At 39.4% G+C, this 15,308-nt stretch overlaps 1 protein-coding gene across 1 annotated transcript; it reads left to right on the top strand.

Moving 5' to 3' along the window:
* The first annotated feature begins 5,687 nt into the window (after nt 1–5,687).
* Nucleotides 5,688–12,922, top strand: sla1a (Src like adaptor 1a). Its single transcript, XM_006787718.3, has 8 exons — nt 5,688–5,833; nt 6,242–6,338; nt 6,682–6,781; nt 6,987–7,073; nt 7,348–7,451; nt 7,969–8,100; nt 8,582–8,711; nt 11,565–12,922. Exons 2-8 carry the CDS (start codon nt 6,266–6,268, stop codon nt 11,764–11,766), a joined length of 828 nt encoding a protein of 275 aa, XP_006787781.1. The 5' UTR covers nt 5,688–5,833; nt 6,242–6,265; the 3' UTR covers nt 11,767–12,922.
* Nucleotides 12,923–15,308: the final 2,386 nt, after the last annotated feature.

Below are 15,308 nucleotides of genomic sequence, written 5' to 3'. Positions count from 1 at the left end.
TTTAAGTTACTGTTGCCTTTCTTTCAGTTGGAAACGGTCTCCTCTGACCTCTGGCATCAACAAGAAATGATCTTCCAGAGAACTGCTGCTCACTTTTCTCTTTTTCAGAAAATTCTGAGGAAAAATTGTGTGGGAAAATCCCAGCAGATCATCAGTTTCTGAAATACTCAGACGAGCCTGTCTGACACCAACAAACACGCCACATTTAAATTCACTTAAATCACCTTTCTTTCCCATTCTAAAGCTCGGTTTGAACTTCAGCAGGTCACCTTGACCGACTCTGGGTGCCTAAATGTACCCAGGTGCTGCCAAGTGATTGGCTCATGAGATGTTAACAAGCAGGTAACCTGGTAGCTTGTGAGTGTTAACAGAAACATGTTTCACTCAGCCTGTAAAATCGCTGTGAAACTTCAAGAAAATAACCTGAATGAATTATTCAGGTAATAAAAATGAGACGAGATTTTCATAAGAAGCAGCCTGGAGTTACGATCTGTGAAAGACCGTGGCATCATGTATTTAGACCTACGTACGAAAAACGAATAGAATACTTACAAATTACGTATTAAATTTATAAGTTTAATGTTTTTCGTGACATTTACAGCAGCAGCTGTGTTTCCTGGCTATTTCCTAGATATCAATATAAGTCAAATGATGAAAGCTGAACCTTTAGAGGATCTGAACAAGAAGCTTTTGGATGATTTTAAATACACTGACTTCATTATTTGACACTTTGACCACATTTACTATATAAACATTTAACTATGCACAAAGTATTTACTGTATACATACGGCACATATAACAAAATGAAAGGAAAATTGTAACTGGCACCCTATGAGAAATAAGTGAAAATGCAGTTTCACAAATCAACAAACAGTTGCTGATAATGTAAAATTAAACAGGATATCAACCGTGCTATCACACTCCATCACAAGCTGCATGCTTTTATCACTAGATATAAGCAGTGCTGACATGGAAACTGGATGGCAAGCAGGTTTGCATGCACATGCATACATTGTGCAGACAGACATAGTGTGCGTACACAGGCATGTGAAACCAGCCCCAATAAAACAGCCTTTGCTGACCCTGCAGTAAAACTGGTTTTAGTATTTGAGTTCAGATAATACAGTTATTTTGACAAAAGGTAAAAAGGTAGCCACAGTTCTCCTAAGGTCATACCCTTAACACAGTGCCATCCACATTTCTCAGTAGCGTTTTGTCTTTATAGTGGTCACAGTTCATAGTAATGTCAGTGATGTAATTGTCATGAGTAATACTTTCCTATGGCGTCATGTCAGGCTTCATTTATTGTAGCTGACTGGACTTAATGTTTAAGGACCGGCGAGGCATTCATGTCTAAAACGTTGTTGTTGTTAATCCTCTGTGGAAGTCTGTTTCTGCTTCACTGGCAGCCAGGAGAGATTATACAGCGGGCGATTTTTCAGTTCTGTGCCCTCTTTCGTCACAAAGTCCATGATAATGATATGGTGGTTTGCAAAAACAGACTCACATTTCTGCATGCAATTTTGTCCAATTATGTTGCCATTAAAATCCCCAAAATGGCTCTGCTGAAACAGACTTTGGGGAAAACTCTTGGTCAATACGATTATTTTGATTTGTTAAATTAGCAAATAGAAATAACACTGCTGCCAAAATTCAAAGGAATATTATTGGAAGTTCAGAGGAATGCATTAATAGATGGGAGAAGCAGGGAGGGACGATTACTCCCGCAGACGGTTTAGTGGATAAGATGCTCCAGATGCCTGAATGACCCACATACAGTGACTACATTATATTTATAATAACAGGTTAACTGCTGAAAGATTTTAGCTTTTTTTGCACGCATATTTTGGATTTTGCTTTTTAAAAGGTAAAAGTGCTACAAACATATAAAGCCTGTGGATGAAAACTGTTCTCAAAAAAAATTTAAAATGTTCAGATATATTCAAAAGCAAATGTAAGCAGTTCACGCCTGTTCCTGTCAGCTCTGTGGTTTAGAGTCCAGTGGGGTCAATCTTGCTTCTGTATTTAGATACTGCTTATTACTGTGGGAGAACACAGCGACCACATAAAGACCAAGTCTCGCTGTCCAAACAAGAGGAATGTGTATTGTTTTTTAGGAAAAAGAGGAACTGCGGAGCGATTCATTACAACAGCGCTCACATCTTGCTTTAAGAGGTTCAAGGCATCCGAGTGTGTCTTGATTTAGAGGGAAAAAAAATATGATGGGAATTCCTCACAGCTAGTAATTTAGTAATTTTAGAAAGAGGGCGTGGCGGTCAATTCTCCTTGAAATGTTCAAACACATCCAGACTGCAGCACAGTAGCCTCTGGCAGCAGAGGCCAGCGTCAGCCACAGACAGACAGCTTTTGTCTTTATGAGAGTCGGAGAAAAAAAAAAACTCTCTCCCCAAACCCCCATAAAAACAGTGCTTACAAATCATCTACCATCTTCAAAGCGAAACCTCACAACTTCCCCAACACGCGTTATACACCAGCACTGATGCATCAATCACTTGAAAACTGTTTTACTTTTTTCAAAGATGGGAAACTGACTGGCAGCAAAAGATAATAATACAGCCAGTGTGACACCTCTACATACAGCAGTTGCTGTATGCAGCTTTTGAATAAAGACATGTTTTTGTTTTTGTTTTTATACGACCCAGATCTAAGGGTACTGATGGGCTGATATGCATATTTTAGGAAATATGCCTTTACAGCTGTGTAGAATGGTTACACAGTGGTTAGTACTGTTTCCTCACAGCAGGCGGGTGAAGGGAGGGTTCGACTCCAACATCTGGCCAGGGTCTTTCTGTGTGAAGTTTATATGTTCTTCTTGTGTCTGTGTGGGTTCTCTGGGTTCCTCCTAAAGTCATGCAGTTAGTGGGTTTAGACTAATTAGTGATTTTAAACTGACACTAAGTGTGAGTGCTATCAGACCAGTGACCTGTCCTGGATGTACCCTTCTTCTTGCCCCTTGACAGCTGGGATAGGTTCCATCCCCCTCCACCGTGACTCTGAATTAGATAAATGTAAAACGTCTGGACTTCTTTAAGTTGCTTGAAGACATTTCACCTCTCATCCGAGAAGCTTCTTCAGTTCTAGGCTACGATGACCTGGATGACTGAGAACCTTCACAGACATATTGCCGTACATTTTGGGAGGAACACCCTTCACCTGGTGTGGGAGTATGAAAAGGAATCCCTAGAGCTGAAGAAGCTTCTCGGATGAGAGGTGAAATGTCTTCAAGCAACTTAAAGAAGTCCAGACGCTTTTCTTTCCAAGCTCCTTAGACTACGATGACCTGGATGACTGGGAACCTTCACAGACATAAATGTAAAACGATGGATTATCCGATGAATGATCTACAGGATATATTTATGACTTCACAGACAACATCTTGAAATAGGTCTTTTTATTTAAGAAATGTATAATAAAGGAAATTTTTTCCCAAGCCAACTGAACCAAGGCAGTTGTCTTTGAATTTTAACTGACCTTTATGTGCTCCTGAGTGGGATGAAAGAAGTCGCCATGGAGGGGAAAACCTGGACTTCTCTGCTTAAACTGCAGCACCTGCAATACATATAAAGTGTTTCACCATCTATGTATATTTCCTCCACTGGTAACTGGGTAAGCAGGAGAAGATAAATGGTTGGATGTATGGATAAATAATAAAGTACAATGTATAAGAGATCACAGAACGCAGATCTCAGTAAAAACAGGACTGGGTTTCAGGTCATTGTTTTACAAGTAATGGAAACAATAACAGCGTTTGGTGGTGTAATGCCCACTTATAATTTCATTTCCTATGTTTTTAAATAACGGCACTAGCCCACACACTGTTGTTAGTCTAAATGACCAAGTAAACAAATACTTAGTCTAGAAAGATCTCAAAAGGATGACATGTGATGGAGAATGAATTGCCTTAAGTAAGAGGGGAAATAAATATCTGATCTTTAAGTAACAAAGAGGCTCATTGAAGTGAGGCTAATGTGGACAGCCCCGCTGGTTCATGTGTGTAATGTCTGATGAATGTATGATTCACTCAAAAACACACATAGCCCTGGCACTGCAAGAGACAGCAACCAGGACCTGAAGAAGTAGAAAGTCTGTGTAATGAAAGAAAAAAGAAAATGTTCCAGGATTTACAGAATTATTGATTACCTTTGTGTGCTCTAATACTACTTACATCTTTTACTACTTACATCTTTTTCAGCTTCATTCATACAAATTGTTTTTAAACCAACATTTTATATCAGTATCACTTTTTCAACATTTCTTTACACTACTTTACGCTCTGCCACGTTTACACAGGGTAACACTGCAATAGTACAGCTATAGTTAACTTAGTGTGAAATGTGATGCATGTCACACTGCTAAACCTTCTTCTCTATTTAGTCATCCACATATGACTGTTAATGCCTGAAAAGGACAGAGGTGGCATAACAGATAACTGCCCTGTGAAAGCTAAAAAATAAAAAAAACCTACAGAGAAGTGCTAAAAATTCTAAAGATAAAAGTAAATTTGGTCAGCACACAAACTACCTGGTATTTATTTTCATTCTAAGCTGGTGGAGACTTCCTTCCTGGCAACCACAGCTGTTAGAGTCCTGGAGTCTCATGGTAGCCACCAAGCCACAGTAGCTGCTGCTACGCAGAACAGAACTGCTTGCTCTGTGTAAAACGTGGTTTAGTCGCAGTTCAGTTGGTACATGATGTGATGCATGACTCTGTGTACTTCCTCTTAGGAATTTTATCACTCAGAGCTAACCTTATCCCCCTTTCCACCAAAAACCAAAAGGAAGGACTAACTCAGTCTTTTAAAGATTTCATTAAAGCGTAGTTTTGAAGAAGAAGAAGAATCCAGGTTTTAATATGAAAAATACAGTTACATAACCATATTTTGTACTACATTTTTTAAACATTAGCTGAGATTATAAATAGCTGTCCAGAGTTAGTTAGTTGAATTGAGGCACATAGGAGACACATACTGGGCTCTGCCTGTAACTCCTAGAAACAGTGCCGGGGGCCTGCCAAGCACTTTTTGGCATTTTTGTGGTACCCCACATGTTCCATTTGTGGGATCAGAAATAAAAGGATACATTACCGCAGCCTCATGTTCCCAGTTTGTCACATTGGGATGTTTGGTACCATTGTAACACATCTTCAGTGCCGCTTTTCAACATGCAGGGTAATGTGAGTTCCTGTCTGAGACAAACACCTTAATTCCCACAGTCTACAAACAATAAGGGTAGTTTTGCTGATTCTGTCAAAGTATTCTTATTCTTCCCTTGAGGGGTTTTCAAGAAGAGAACTACACTGATATGATTTTATCATTTTGAATACTACTGGTTTTACCTAACCAAGTTTGAAAGTTCCCCATGGGGCTTGAATGATTTGAACAGATTATTACTGTCATCGTTATTTTGGGGGAAAAGCACACTCACTATTGGCGATCAGCACTGACTTTGTGAAACCAAAACATTATGAAAAAAAGCCCACCTATAAATTCAAAATGTCAAAAAACAAAAAACCCCAGCGGCGCTTTTGGTTTCCCTAACTAGCGAGGCTGTTGTGAAGTCTCTTCTTGCATGTTTCACCGTGTTTCTCAACAACACTCTTGCCTGCTCTCTTCCTCATTTCATTACAGGAAGTGAGTTTGCAGTCAGATGCAGAGCTGTCACCCCGCTGGGTGACATGTCATTCCTGTAAACTCTTGTGAAGATGGTGCCGTTCTAGTTCCAGATTCTGCTGCTGCCGCGATGCCCTGTTTGGGTCATCATCTCTCTCGCTGGCCTTGATGCCATCGGAAACAACGAGCCACAAATTTTGCAAGTAAGTGTTCACACTTTGCTGAGCTGCATCTGCTCAAGCGGACCTGTCACTTCTTCATACTAGCCAGCTGTCTTGCTACATACTGTGACTTATAAATACAGGCAGGATCTGTCGAAATGCTTTCATGGATTAATCATAATATGCGTTATGTAAGATCATTTGAAGTTTAGGTATATGATGTGGCAATATCTAAATTCACAGTCTGTTAGTTAGTACACAAAGCTCGGTGCTGCAATGGAAAAATAGGTTCGATAACATCTAGCCTCAGCTTCCCCATTTTGCAACAAATGTGTCAGTTGAGATACAGCTCAATGGTCAGTATGTAGACTACAAGATCAATGGGACAGCAGCAGAGAGACATGTACTAGTGATTCCTGTCTTTCTTTTTTCTTTTTGTCCTGACTTCAGGCTGGAGTCTAGTCCATCTGGAGGATGGGGAATGTGATGCGAGGTGTGAGTGCTGAGAACAAGGTCAACACCGAAAACCCTGAAACCTCTCTGAAGGGTAAGATGTCCTTTCAGTGTATAAATAGCGAAAGCTGATAAAAACTACAGATTGGGAGCTTTCTGCACTCTTGTCAGCAACAACAGTCACTGTGATAATCCCTGACCGAAGAGACACTGATATCTTGAATACCAGAATTTACTGTTTCGGCATGTTTCATTATGCATGCCTATGATGATGTGGCAATTGAACCTAGGCAATTAAACACAAATCACGAGTACACATGCATAAGAAATCACAAATCTAGTCTTAAAAACTGATTTCAGACCGTTTTAGTTATTTCTAAATTACAACGGCAACATTTGGCTGCCAGTAAAGGCTGCAAATATTACTGTTTTTGCAGGCACAGAAGACGAGGTGGTGGTGGTGCTCCAGGACTATCCTGCTCCTGAAATCAGCGAGCCGATCTACAGATTGGGAGAAAAGCTCAAAGTGGTTGCGCAGTAAGTTCATGTGCTTGCATTTCTAATTGAAAAAAAAAGAAAAGAAAAGAAAAGAGAAAAGTTTTGGAGATTATGTGCAGCAAAAGGAAACCAAAGTCAAAAAGAAAGCTTTGTTTGTAATGGAGTGTTCTAAATGTGTAATTAAGAGAAGTGGCTAGGCAAAAGGTCAGTTTTTAATTCCTCTTTGCTTCTGTGTCGTCGTCAGGGAGGCTTATTGGTGGAGAGTGCGCTCTATCCAAACAGGGAAGGAGAACTACATACCCGGCAGCCATGTAGCACGAGTGTACCATGGGTAAGTAAAACCTCACTGACACTATCTTCCGTTCCACTGGTCTGGTTGGTTTGCTTGAACTTGATAAAAATAGGTCCTTCTGCTTTACGATCTGTTGTTTATATAGAATGGGCATGACAAACGTTAGTAACGTGACATATTGGTGATGTGCCCTATATTACAGCTGTGTTTGTGCTGATTTAATAAATATGGTGATTTATATTATTATCCCCACTAGTATTTAATCTGGAATTAAATACTCATTTGGGTTTTATTTTTCTTTTGGTTCAATCAGCTGGCTGTTTGAAGGTGTGGAGAGGCAGAAGGCGGAAGAACTGCTTCTTCTACCTGGCAACAGAGTGGGTTCTTTTCTGGTCCGAGAAAGTACCAGGGAGAGAGGTAAGAACAAGTAAACGACTACTTTCATTTGATTCCAATGCTTGGTTTCTGTGAATAAGTTAAAAGCAATCGTGAACTACCTCTGAGACTTAACTACCGACACAGGACATCAGCATAGTCACACCATTAACCGCTCAGTTAACCATAGCTTGAAAGAGGAGGAAGCAGCAAGCTGCCACTCAGGTCTAGATGAAGCAGGCCAATGACTGCTAAGCTAAGCTGAGCCAAATGCCTGCTGGTTGCATCTTTAGGCTGAATGGAAAGCAAACAGCCTATCTCCCAAAATGCCAAACTATATCTGTAAATACACGTAAAAGGTGATAAATAAATAAATCCAATGACTAAACTTGACAGGAGATGGAAACTACACCACATGACTGCACTTCACGTTGCTTCTGCTTTGGCTCAAAGCCATAGTTATTGATGTTATTGTTATTAATCATATGGTCTTGTTTCAAGATTGATGTCATTATTGAAAGCCTGTCTTCAAAGCATGCGATGCGTGTCACATCCTCAGGTCTGTATTCGCTCTCAGTGAGGCACAGGAGTGTAAAGCACTATCGCATCTTCAGACTTGACAACAGCTGGTACTACATCTCCCCACGTCTCACTTTCCAATGCCTTGAAGATATGATCAATCATTATTCTGGTGAGTACATATGTAAATGTGTTGCTTTCTCATAGACCCTTAGTTCACATGTCAGACAGTGAACAAACTCATCATGTGTAGGGGCACACACACACATATATAAGTACTAACGAACTTCAGAAACCACACGCGCTTAGATGAACAAAAATACAGTTTCATGTTCTTAATATAGAAGTATTTGTTATCAGTGTTTCAGCCTCTATATATATTTCCTCCACTGAAAGAATATTTTTGGAACACAACAGGAAATGAGATACAACTTGCATGTTTGATAAGCACTGTTGTGTACACAGTGAGGAAAAGAGGTTGTGATAGTTGCTGAAGTAGTGCAATACTCTTGACACATATATAAGTTTGCTTTGTATGTTTGCTAGAGCGGTCAAGTGTTGAGTGGTTCATGCAAATTTTGCAACTTTATGTTTGTTCTTTGCTCGTCTTGCCTGGGAGCTGTATTTTACTTCCCCTATTGTTGCATTTTCAGATTCTGCAGATGGGTTATGCTGTGTGCTGACCTCGCCCTGCCTGTCTGGCACAATTCAGCCGCCAGATGCAAGTCTTGGAGCTCCACCTGTAGTGATGCGACGCAACTTTGACTGGAACAAAGTGGACAGGTACAGATGAGATTCAAATAAATATTTTGCTATGAAGGCAATAGCCAAGAAGTGTGTTTATTTGAATATTTGTGAGCCAGAATTGCACAAAAGCTGCCCAGTGGAGGAGCATGAGCAGGGAAGAACTGGGGGGAAAAGGTCTGTCCACTTTATTTTAAAACTGCAACATCGGGAGCTGGCCTTTGTCGGAAGATCAAGTTAGAAGCATGTTAGTGTGACAGTGCACGTTGTGGGCAGTTGGCAGTTGGCTGCCCCTCCCTGAAGCTGGTTCTTCGGTCTTCCTGTTAAAAGGGAGGTTTTCCTTCCCACTAATGCCAAGTGTTGCCTCATAGAGGGTGGTCTGATTAATAGGGTTCTCTTGTATTACTGTAGGGTTTTTACCTTCCTATACAAAGTGCATTGAGGTGACTATTATGGTGATTTGGCACGATATAAATAACACTGAGCTGAACTGAACTGAATAAAATTCAAAATTGCCATCTTTGTCCCGCCTTACGTTAAGCCTTTGAGATACAATTTTAATGCATTTTAATGAAAAACACATTTAAGCACTGTTTAAAAAAAAAATCTACATCCAGCATCTAACCAACTTTGTGCATCAGTATCATATATTTGAGCTTCAACAACAAAAAGCTCACAGTGGAGTAACAGAACAAAGCACTGCTGCCCTGGATGTTCTGTTTCTGTTAATTCACTGTAACTGTTTACACTGTTTATTCTTTATTTATTATTGTATGGAGGGCATTTGTCAGAGGCAACATTTAGGAAAATCAGGAAGAAAACAGCTGACACTCAGGAGCCACAAATAACATGTCCACCAGTGTCTCATCTGACAAGCTAAATCTTTACCAAACGAACAAATACTAAAACCCATGATACAGTATTTCCTCATTATTTTAACTTTATGTTACATATTTTTCTAAGATCACAAAATTGTTTCCATTCATGTTTTTTTTTTCAAAAGTCTATTTTTCACTTTAATTTTGGTTTTCAGAAATTATTATTTTTTAATATTTAGTTTCCATTTAAGTTTTATGTTACATTTTAAGTTTAGTTATAATAACCATGGTATGACGGTTATAAGTTTCCTTTTTTTAATCTTTATTAAATATGCAAAAGATATTTTATAAAGAAATTGGCTAATCATGACTAGAGATGGACCGATCCGATATTACGTATTGGTATCGGTCTGACCTTTACTGACCTAAATTACTGGATCGGATATCGGAGAGAAATAAAAAATGTAATCGATCCATTAAATATCAAAAAAGCACCTCACAAAACTTGCAACATGGCGTAACTTGGCTTATAACCGTAGCATGTCGGAGCAGTATGCATCAGGTGATAGAGCGGCTGTGTGTATTTGTAGCCTTGCTATCAAACCAGCATTTCATCTCTGAGAAAGTTATCCCAGAGAGAAGTAAAGCAAGTGTGTAAGTTCATCTCTGAATGTTTGTAAAGCATTCCCACGTTAAGCTTAACAACCGATATATGGAGCCACTGCCTCTCTCTCTCCCTCCCTCTCCTGCTGCTACTTCAATCCTGAAACTGATCAATGATCAGCTGATCGGCTTTTGTGTTTCTCTTTGTATATCGCCCACTTCACGCAAGAAAGAGGAAACCAGCGGCTGAACAACAGCAGCACGTTTAAGCTTGATAATCTGTGGTTAGAATTTATTTAATATTACTTTCTACACCCTTTTCTAAGTAGCTGACGGCTGGTAACTGTGCAGGGGCGGATCTAGCAAAGTTTAGCCAGGGGGGCCGATAGGGCATTAACAGGGAAAAGGGGGGCACAAAGACAGACTTTTCTTTCTTATTCTCATTTAAAATGTCTAGTTTTTAATAATTAATTATCTGAATCTTACACCCAAAGTTTTAATCTGATGTAGACTGTATATAGTAACTATTAAGTCTAATATACCCTAGTAAGCTAGTACTTTTTCCTTTGGGAAGGTACCATCTGTGCAAGTTCTGTTGAAGAAAGATGTTGAATCTATTTAACTATTCTTGAAAAATAATTGATTTTTGTGCATTTTGTTCCACACTGCATCAAACTAAAGTTGATTACGTCGATTAAGCATCATGAGGTGGGGGGTGGTTCCCTATTATTATTATTTTTATTTGCTGGGAGTTTTAGAACCCTATTAGTTAGGTTGCTTACTCTTTAAAATACCAGAATAGGAAGGATGGAGCAGGTTTAAGTTTATTAGATTGATCAGTTTTGCTGAACTATGAAATATTTTGGGTGCAGTGTATTTTTTGCATACAGGTATAACAGAATAGCTTTAGTGTTGTTATTTATTTAAACTTGAGTATAAACTTATACAAAATGCAGCAAGATAAAAAAACAAACAGTTTTATTTATTAAAAAACACACTATATCGGATTCATATCGGTATCGGCCGATATCCAAATTTATGATATCGGTATTGGACATAAAAAAGTGGTATCGTGCCATCTCTAATCATGACATTAAACAAGAGGCGCATATAAAATCAGGCAGCAATGAATATCTGAGGCAGCTGTGGAGGTGGAGCCTGGTTAACGGTTAAATGTGAAGGTCAGTGGTTCAGCCCCTGGCTCCATTTTGAAATTTCCTTGGGCGACAGACTGAACTTTGAATTGTCCCTAATGCACCTGTTTAAATGTTAGGTTAAAAGTGCTTACGCATGTGAAAAAACAAAATGTGTGAATGAGGCTACAGGTTAGAAAACACATTAAATGCTGAAACTGAGTTAAAAAACAAAACAAAACAAAGAACCTGACCACTGCACTCAAATCCAGCATTTTACTGAAGGCTTGTCCTTATTCTAAGGTGGGATTAATTGTATTCATCTCTACACTTTACAGGAAGCAGCTGGTCAGCACAGACGCCTGCAACGAAAACATGGTGAGCTATGGAGTCAGGAACAGCATCGCTGCCTACCTGTCCTTTGCTGGCGATCAAGACCCTTCACGGGTGAAATCAGACAGCAGGAAGAAGAAAAGCAAATCGCTGTATGTGCTTCCTGAAAATGGCCTTCCGAACACTGACTATGACGAGGACTTCTAGATGCAACAGAGAAGCTAAAAAGACCGGACTATTTTTAAGTGGAGGCCAGTAGACGACTTCCTCTGAAACCTACTACCGATTCCTCAGCCAGCAGAGAACAGCACTGAGCGGAAACTATTACCCCAAAACATCGAGGCGTTTCATTGTTTCTACTTTGAGCACTTTGAAGTACTTTTAACAATAACGCAAATCGCATGACCAATTACACTTGTAAAGTAGTTGAACTGGATGACGGTGCAATTTAGATGTGAATACCCGAACGCAGGGCAGAAAAACAAAGCTTGGCATTATGGTGTGATGAGTGATGTGGGATAGATTCTAATTATATGCATATGGCTTTTTGTGGCTTTCAAACTATTTTAAGTTTTATTACTATGGTAAAATGGTCATATTGAGACATTGGCAAACTCAGATCATTTGAATTTGGCGGCTAAATTGATGCACTGAAGATAAAGATCATATAATGAGTGTGTCTCAACCAGTGACTTATTCACACACAAATATAGGGGGAATTGAGTGAAATGTGGATTCCTCTTATAGTTGCCATCCTACGATTTGTCATTCAATATTAATTCTCACTATGAGATTCACTACACAAGCCAGTGTCGCAGTTATCAACAACCAACCTCTAATTAATGGCTATCATCGTGGTGTGACCCACCGATCAAGAGAGTGAGACCATGTGTATAGACAGAGGTTGTAAAAATATAATCCGCTTTAGTAATTTGAGTGAGCTGGCCCTTTAAATATCCCCAGAGGGTGGAAAATAATCACTTCTGTGAAGCACGATAAGGCTCCAAATGGTTTATCAATAATATATGCTGTGTGGGTTGTTCACAAAATAGTTTTTTTTTTTTTCCTTCTTCTTGTAATTTTTTGTAGTTTATTAATGTTTCCTAAACACTGAAATGTATGTTCCTGTGTAATAATTTATCTAACTTGAGCAACTCGGGTTACAAATATCGTCACCGGGCTTGGTAACAATATTTTAGTGTTACTAGTGCAACAGGATCGTGTAAATACTGTATATAATTAATATGTACCAGTTATCATGTTTCATGTATCAATCAATTACAGGAATGGCTGTTATGGTAATAGTCTGATGCTTTTTTGCCTTACGTTTTATTTAATGTTTCATGGGAATAAAGACCAGTCAACTGCAATACTAACCATTAGAGAGGTCACAGTATTTCTGGTAAACATCGGTGTACTGCATGTTTAAATTTAAGCAGAAAAACACGCACATGACCTAAAAGTAAGATAAAAATATCCCACCAGCTGTGAAGGTGTGTGAAGCTCAGGACTCAACCCGAGGACGACTGCTGTGTATAAAAACCCCAAAAACAACAACATCAAAAAAAGCATATTGTGATTCAAGGTTAGGTTTACTATTAACGTAACAGTTCACTGAACCAACTTAGCGAATAGTCATCAATTAGTTTCATTACCAATCTCTTATCGTCATGCTTGTCTGTGCACCATTTGCAACTCATGCATATATTCTGCACTTTCTGCACCAGTGTTGGTGCTAAAAAATGGAGAGAAAAAAGATATATACATATATAAAAAAAGACTGCCCCTTTTGAGAAAAAGAGCTGTTAACCAAATAGAAAGGGATTTGGGGCTTTCCCCTATTTAGCATGAGATTTCTTTAGGCAAATGTGAGACCATGAGAACAAAAGTCAAAGCATCCTGTTTTTCATTCACACCCTCAGATTTAATACTGTACCCACTGTTCATCTGATGTGGCGGCATGATGGGAAATTTCTGAGAACTTCTGAATTCTGATTTCTTCACAAACACACTGTCGGCCTATTGATATTTGCTCAACTTCCGCTATTCTGCAAGGTCTTATGGAACAACTTCTTTTTAATAAGATCATATCTTACTGCAAATCTGCAATGAACCCGAGCAAAACTGGCGATGTTTTTGAGTCTGAAACTAAGAATGACGAACGCGTCCGAGGAAGCAAGCAGAAGAACTGTCGAATAAGTCAGATGTGTGGGAAAATTTCAACTACGTGTAGTGCATTATGGCTGAAACAGGAACAGTGTCCTAGAGTTTAAAGCACAGGTCTGCGTTTGGCCTGTGTTTGCATATAGAAAATAACAAAAATATATGAAATACTGGACTGTTGGACCTCTTTTACATTCTGAAATATTAAAAAAAAAAAAAAAAAAAAAAGATGAAATGATTTTGATGAAGAGAAAAGGGTTGAGAGAAAATGAAATGAGCCTCGGAGCATTTGCAGAGAATGTATGTTGTAGAAGAATAGTTCAGAAAATTGCTTTACGTTCTTTGTACAACTTTGGCGACCTTGCCAAATTGTATTTATTTGTTTTTTTGTGAAATTTATGAGCCAACTGTGTGTAATCAGTACAGGCAAACTCAGCACTTTCTTCTCTGTTAAAGAGCAAGATCAAATAGTTGTGTTGGCTTGTTTTAAAGTCTCGTAAAATATCTGCAAGTGGGGTTACACGGTGTATGCGTGTGAGTGTGTGTGTGTTGAATGGAATAATCAGTGATGCAGACACACACGTCTGGTAGCCTACTGCTGCACCATGCAGAGACTGCTTTCCAGTCAGCGTTAGTGACTTCTCACATAAGGCCCCCTCTGCAGACCATGTGCAACCAGTTGAGAAAAGACTGGAGGCTAAACCGTAGGAAGATTGCGCGCTGAGCGACTTTGCTGTTTTGCTGTTAGTGCGGTTTGTCCACATGATACATTTTCTGCTTAAAGTTGAACAACTGAGGTGAAGAAAACGGGTTGAAAAGTTCAACTTGGAATCCGAATGAAGGCAGAGCCATGGGAAGTATGGTCCATCAAAGGTCACTTATACATTCAAAACAAACTCTGCCTCTGATCACTCTGTTCATCCATATTCAAATCAGTGAAGATCCAACACAGAAAAAACAGCTGTTCCCTGAAACCATGCAAGCACTTACTGTAATACTAATGCAGATAAGAAAGGTAATACCCCGTCACCCCGCCAATCATCACACTTTTGGTGTACATGGTGAAAACAATTGCCCTCAGTGAGGCGCAGAGAGGAAAAAATACAGCTCAAACTTAACGTAACCAGATCCCCGTGCAGCTCATGCCGACTTACGAGAAACCCCCGGGTTCTGGGACTTTATGATGAGCAAAAGGGATTCGAGCTTGAGTCTCCTGTTCTCAACTTGATTTTTGTTTGATGTTGCAGTGGATGTTAGCACCAAGAAAAACACTCCAACAACGCACTCTGGCCTCTTTTCTTCTTCCTGAATGAAAACAAAAAGAGGAAGAAGAGTTGAAGCCTGCTCATAACTCGGCCTTTAGAAATGGGATCAAAGCACAGAACAAAAAGGGGGATAAGTGAAGGAAATGAAGAGATGGATGGGGATCCCTTATCCTACAGCCTGCTTTCTGTTAATCACGTTCTTCTGATCGCATCACATCCTTTCCACTACCCCTAAGGCCGAGCTGTAAAAACCTCTGACTTTGCCACTGCGGGACCCAGTGCTTGTTTGTGAGCTCCTAAAAATCCACATAAATGTTTCCT

Source organism: Neolamprologus brichardi, chromosome 22, assembly GCF_056152115.1.
Source record: "Neolamprologus brichardi isolate AB-2024 chromosome 22, ASM5615211v1, whole genome shotgun sequence".
Lineage (NCBI taxonomy): Eukaryota > Metazoa > Chordata > Actinopteri > Cichliformes > Cichlidae > Neolamprologus > Neolamprologus brichardi.
This window is presented reverse-complemented; position numbering and strand designations above follow the sequence as displayed.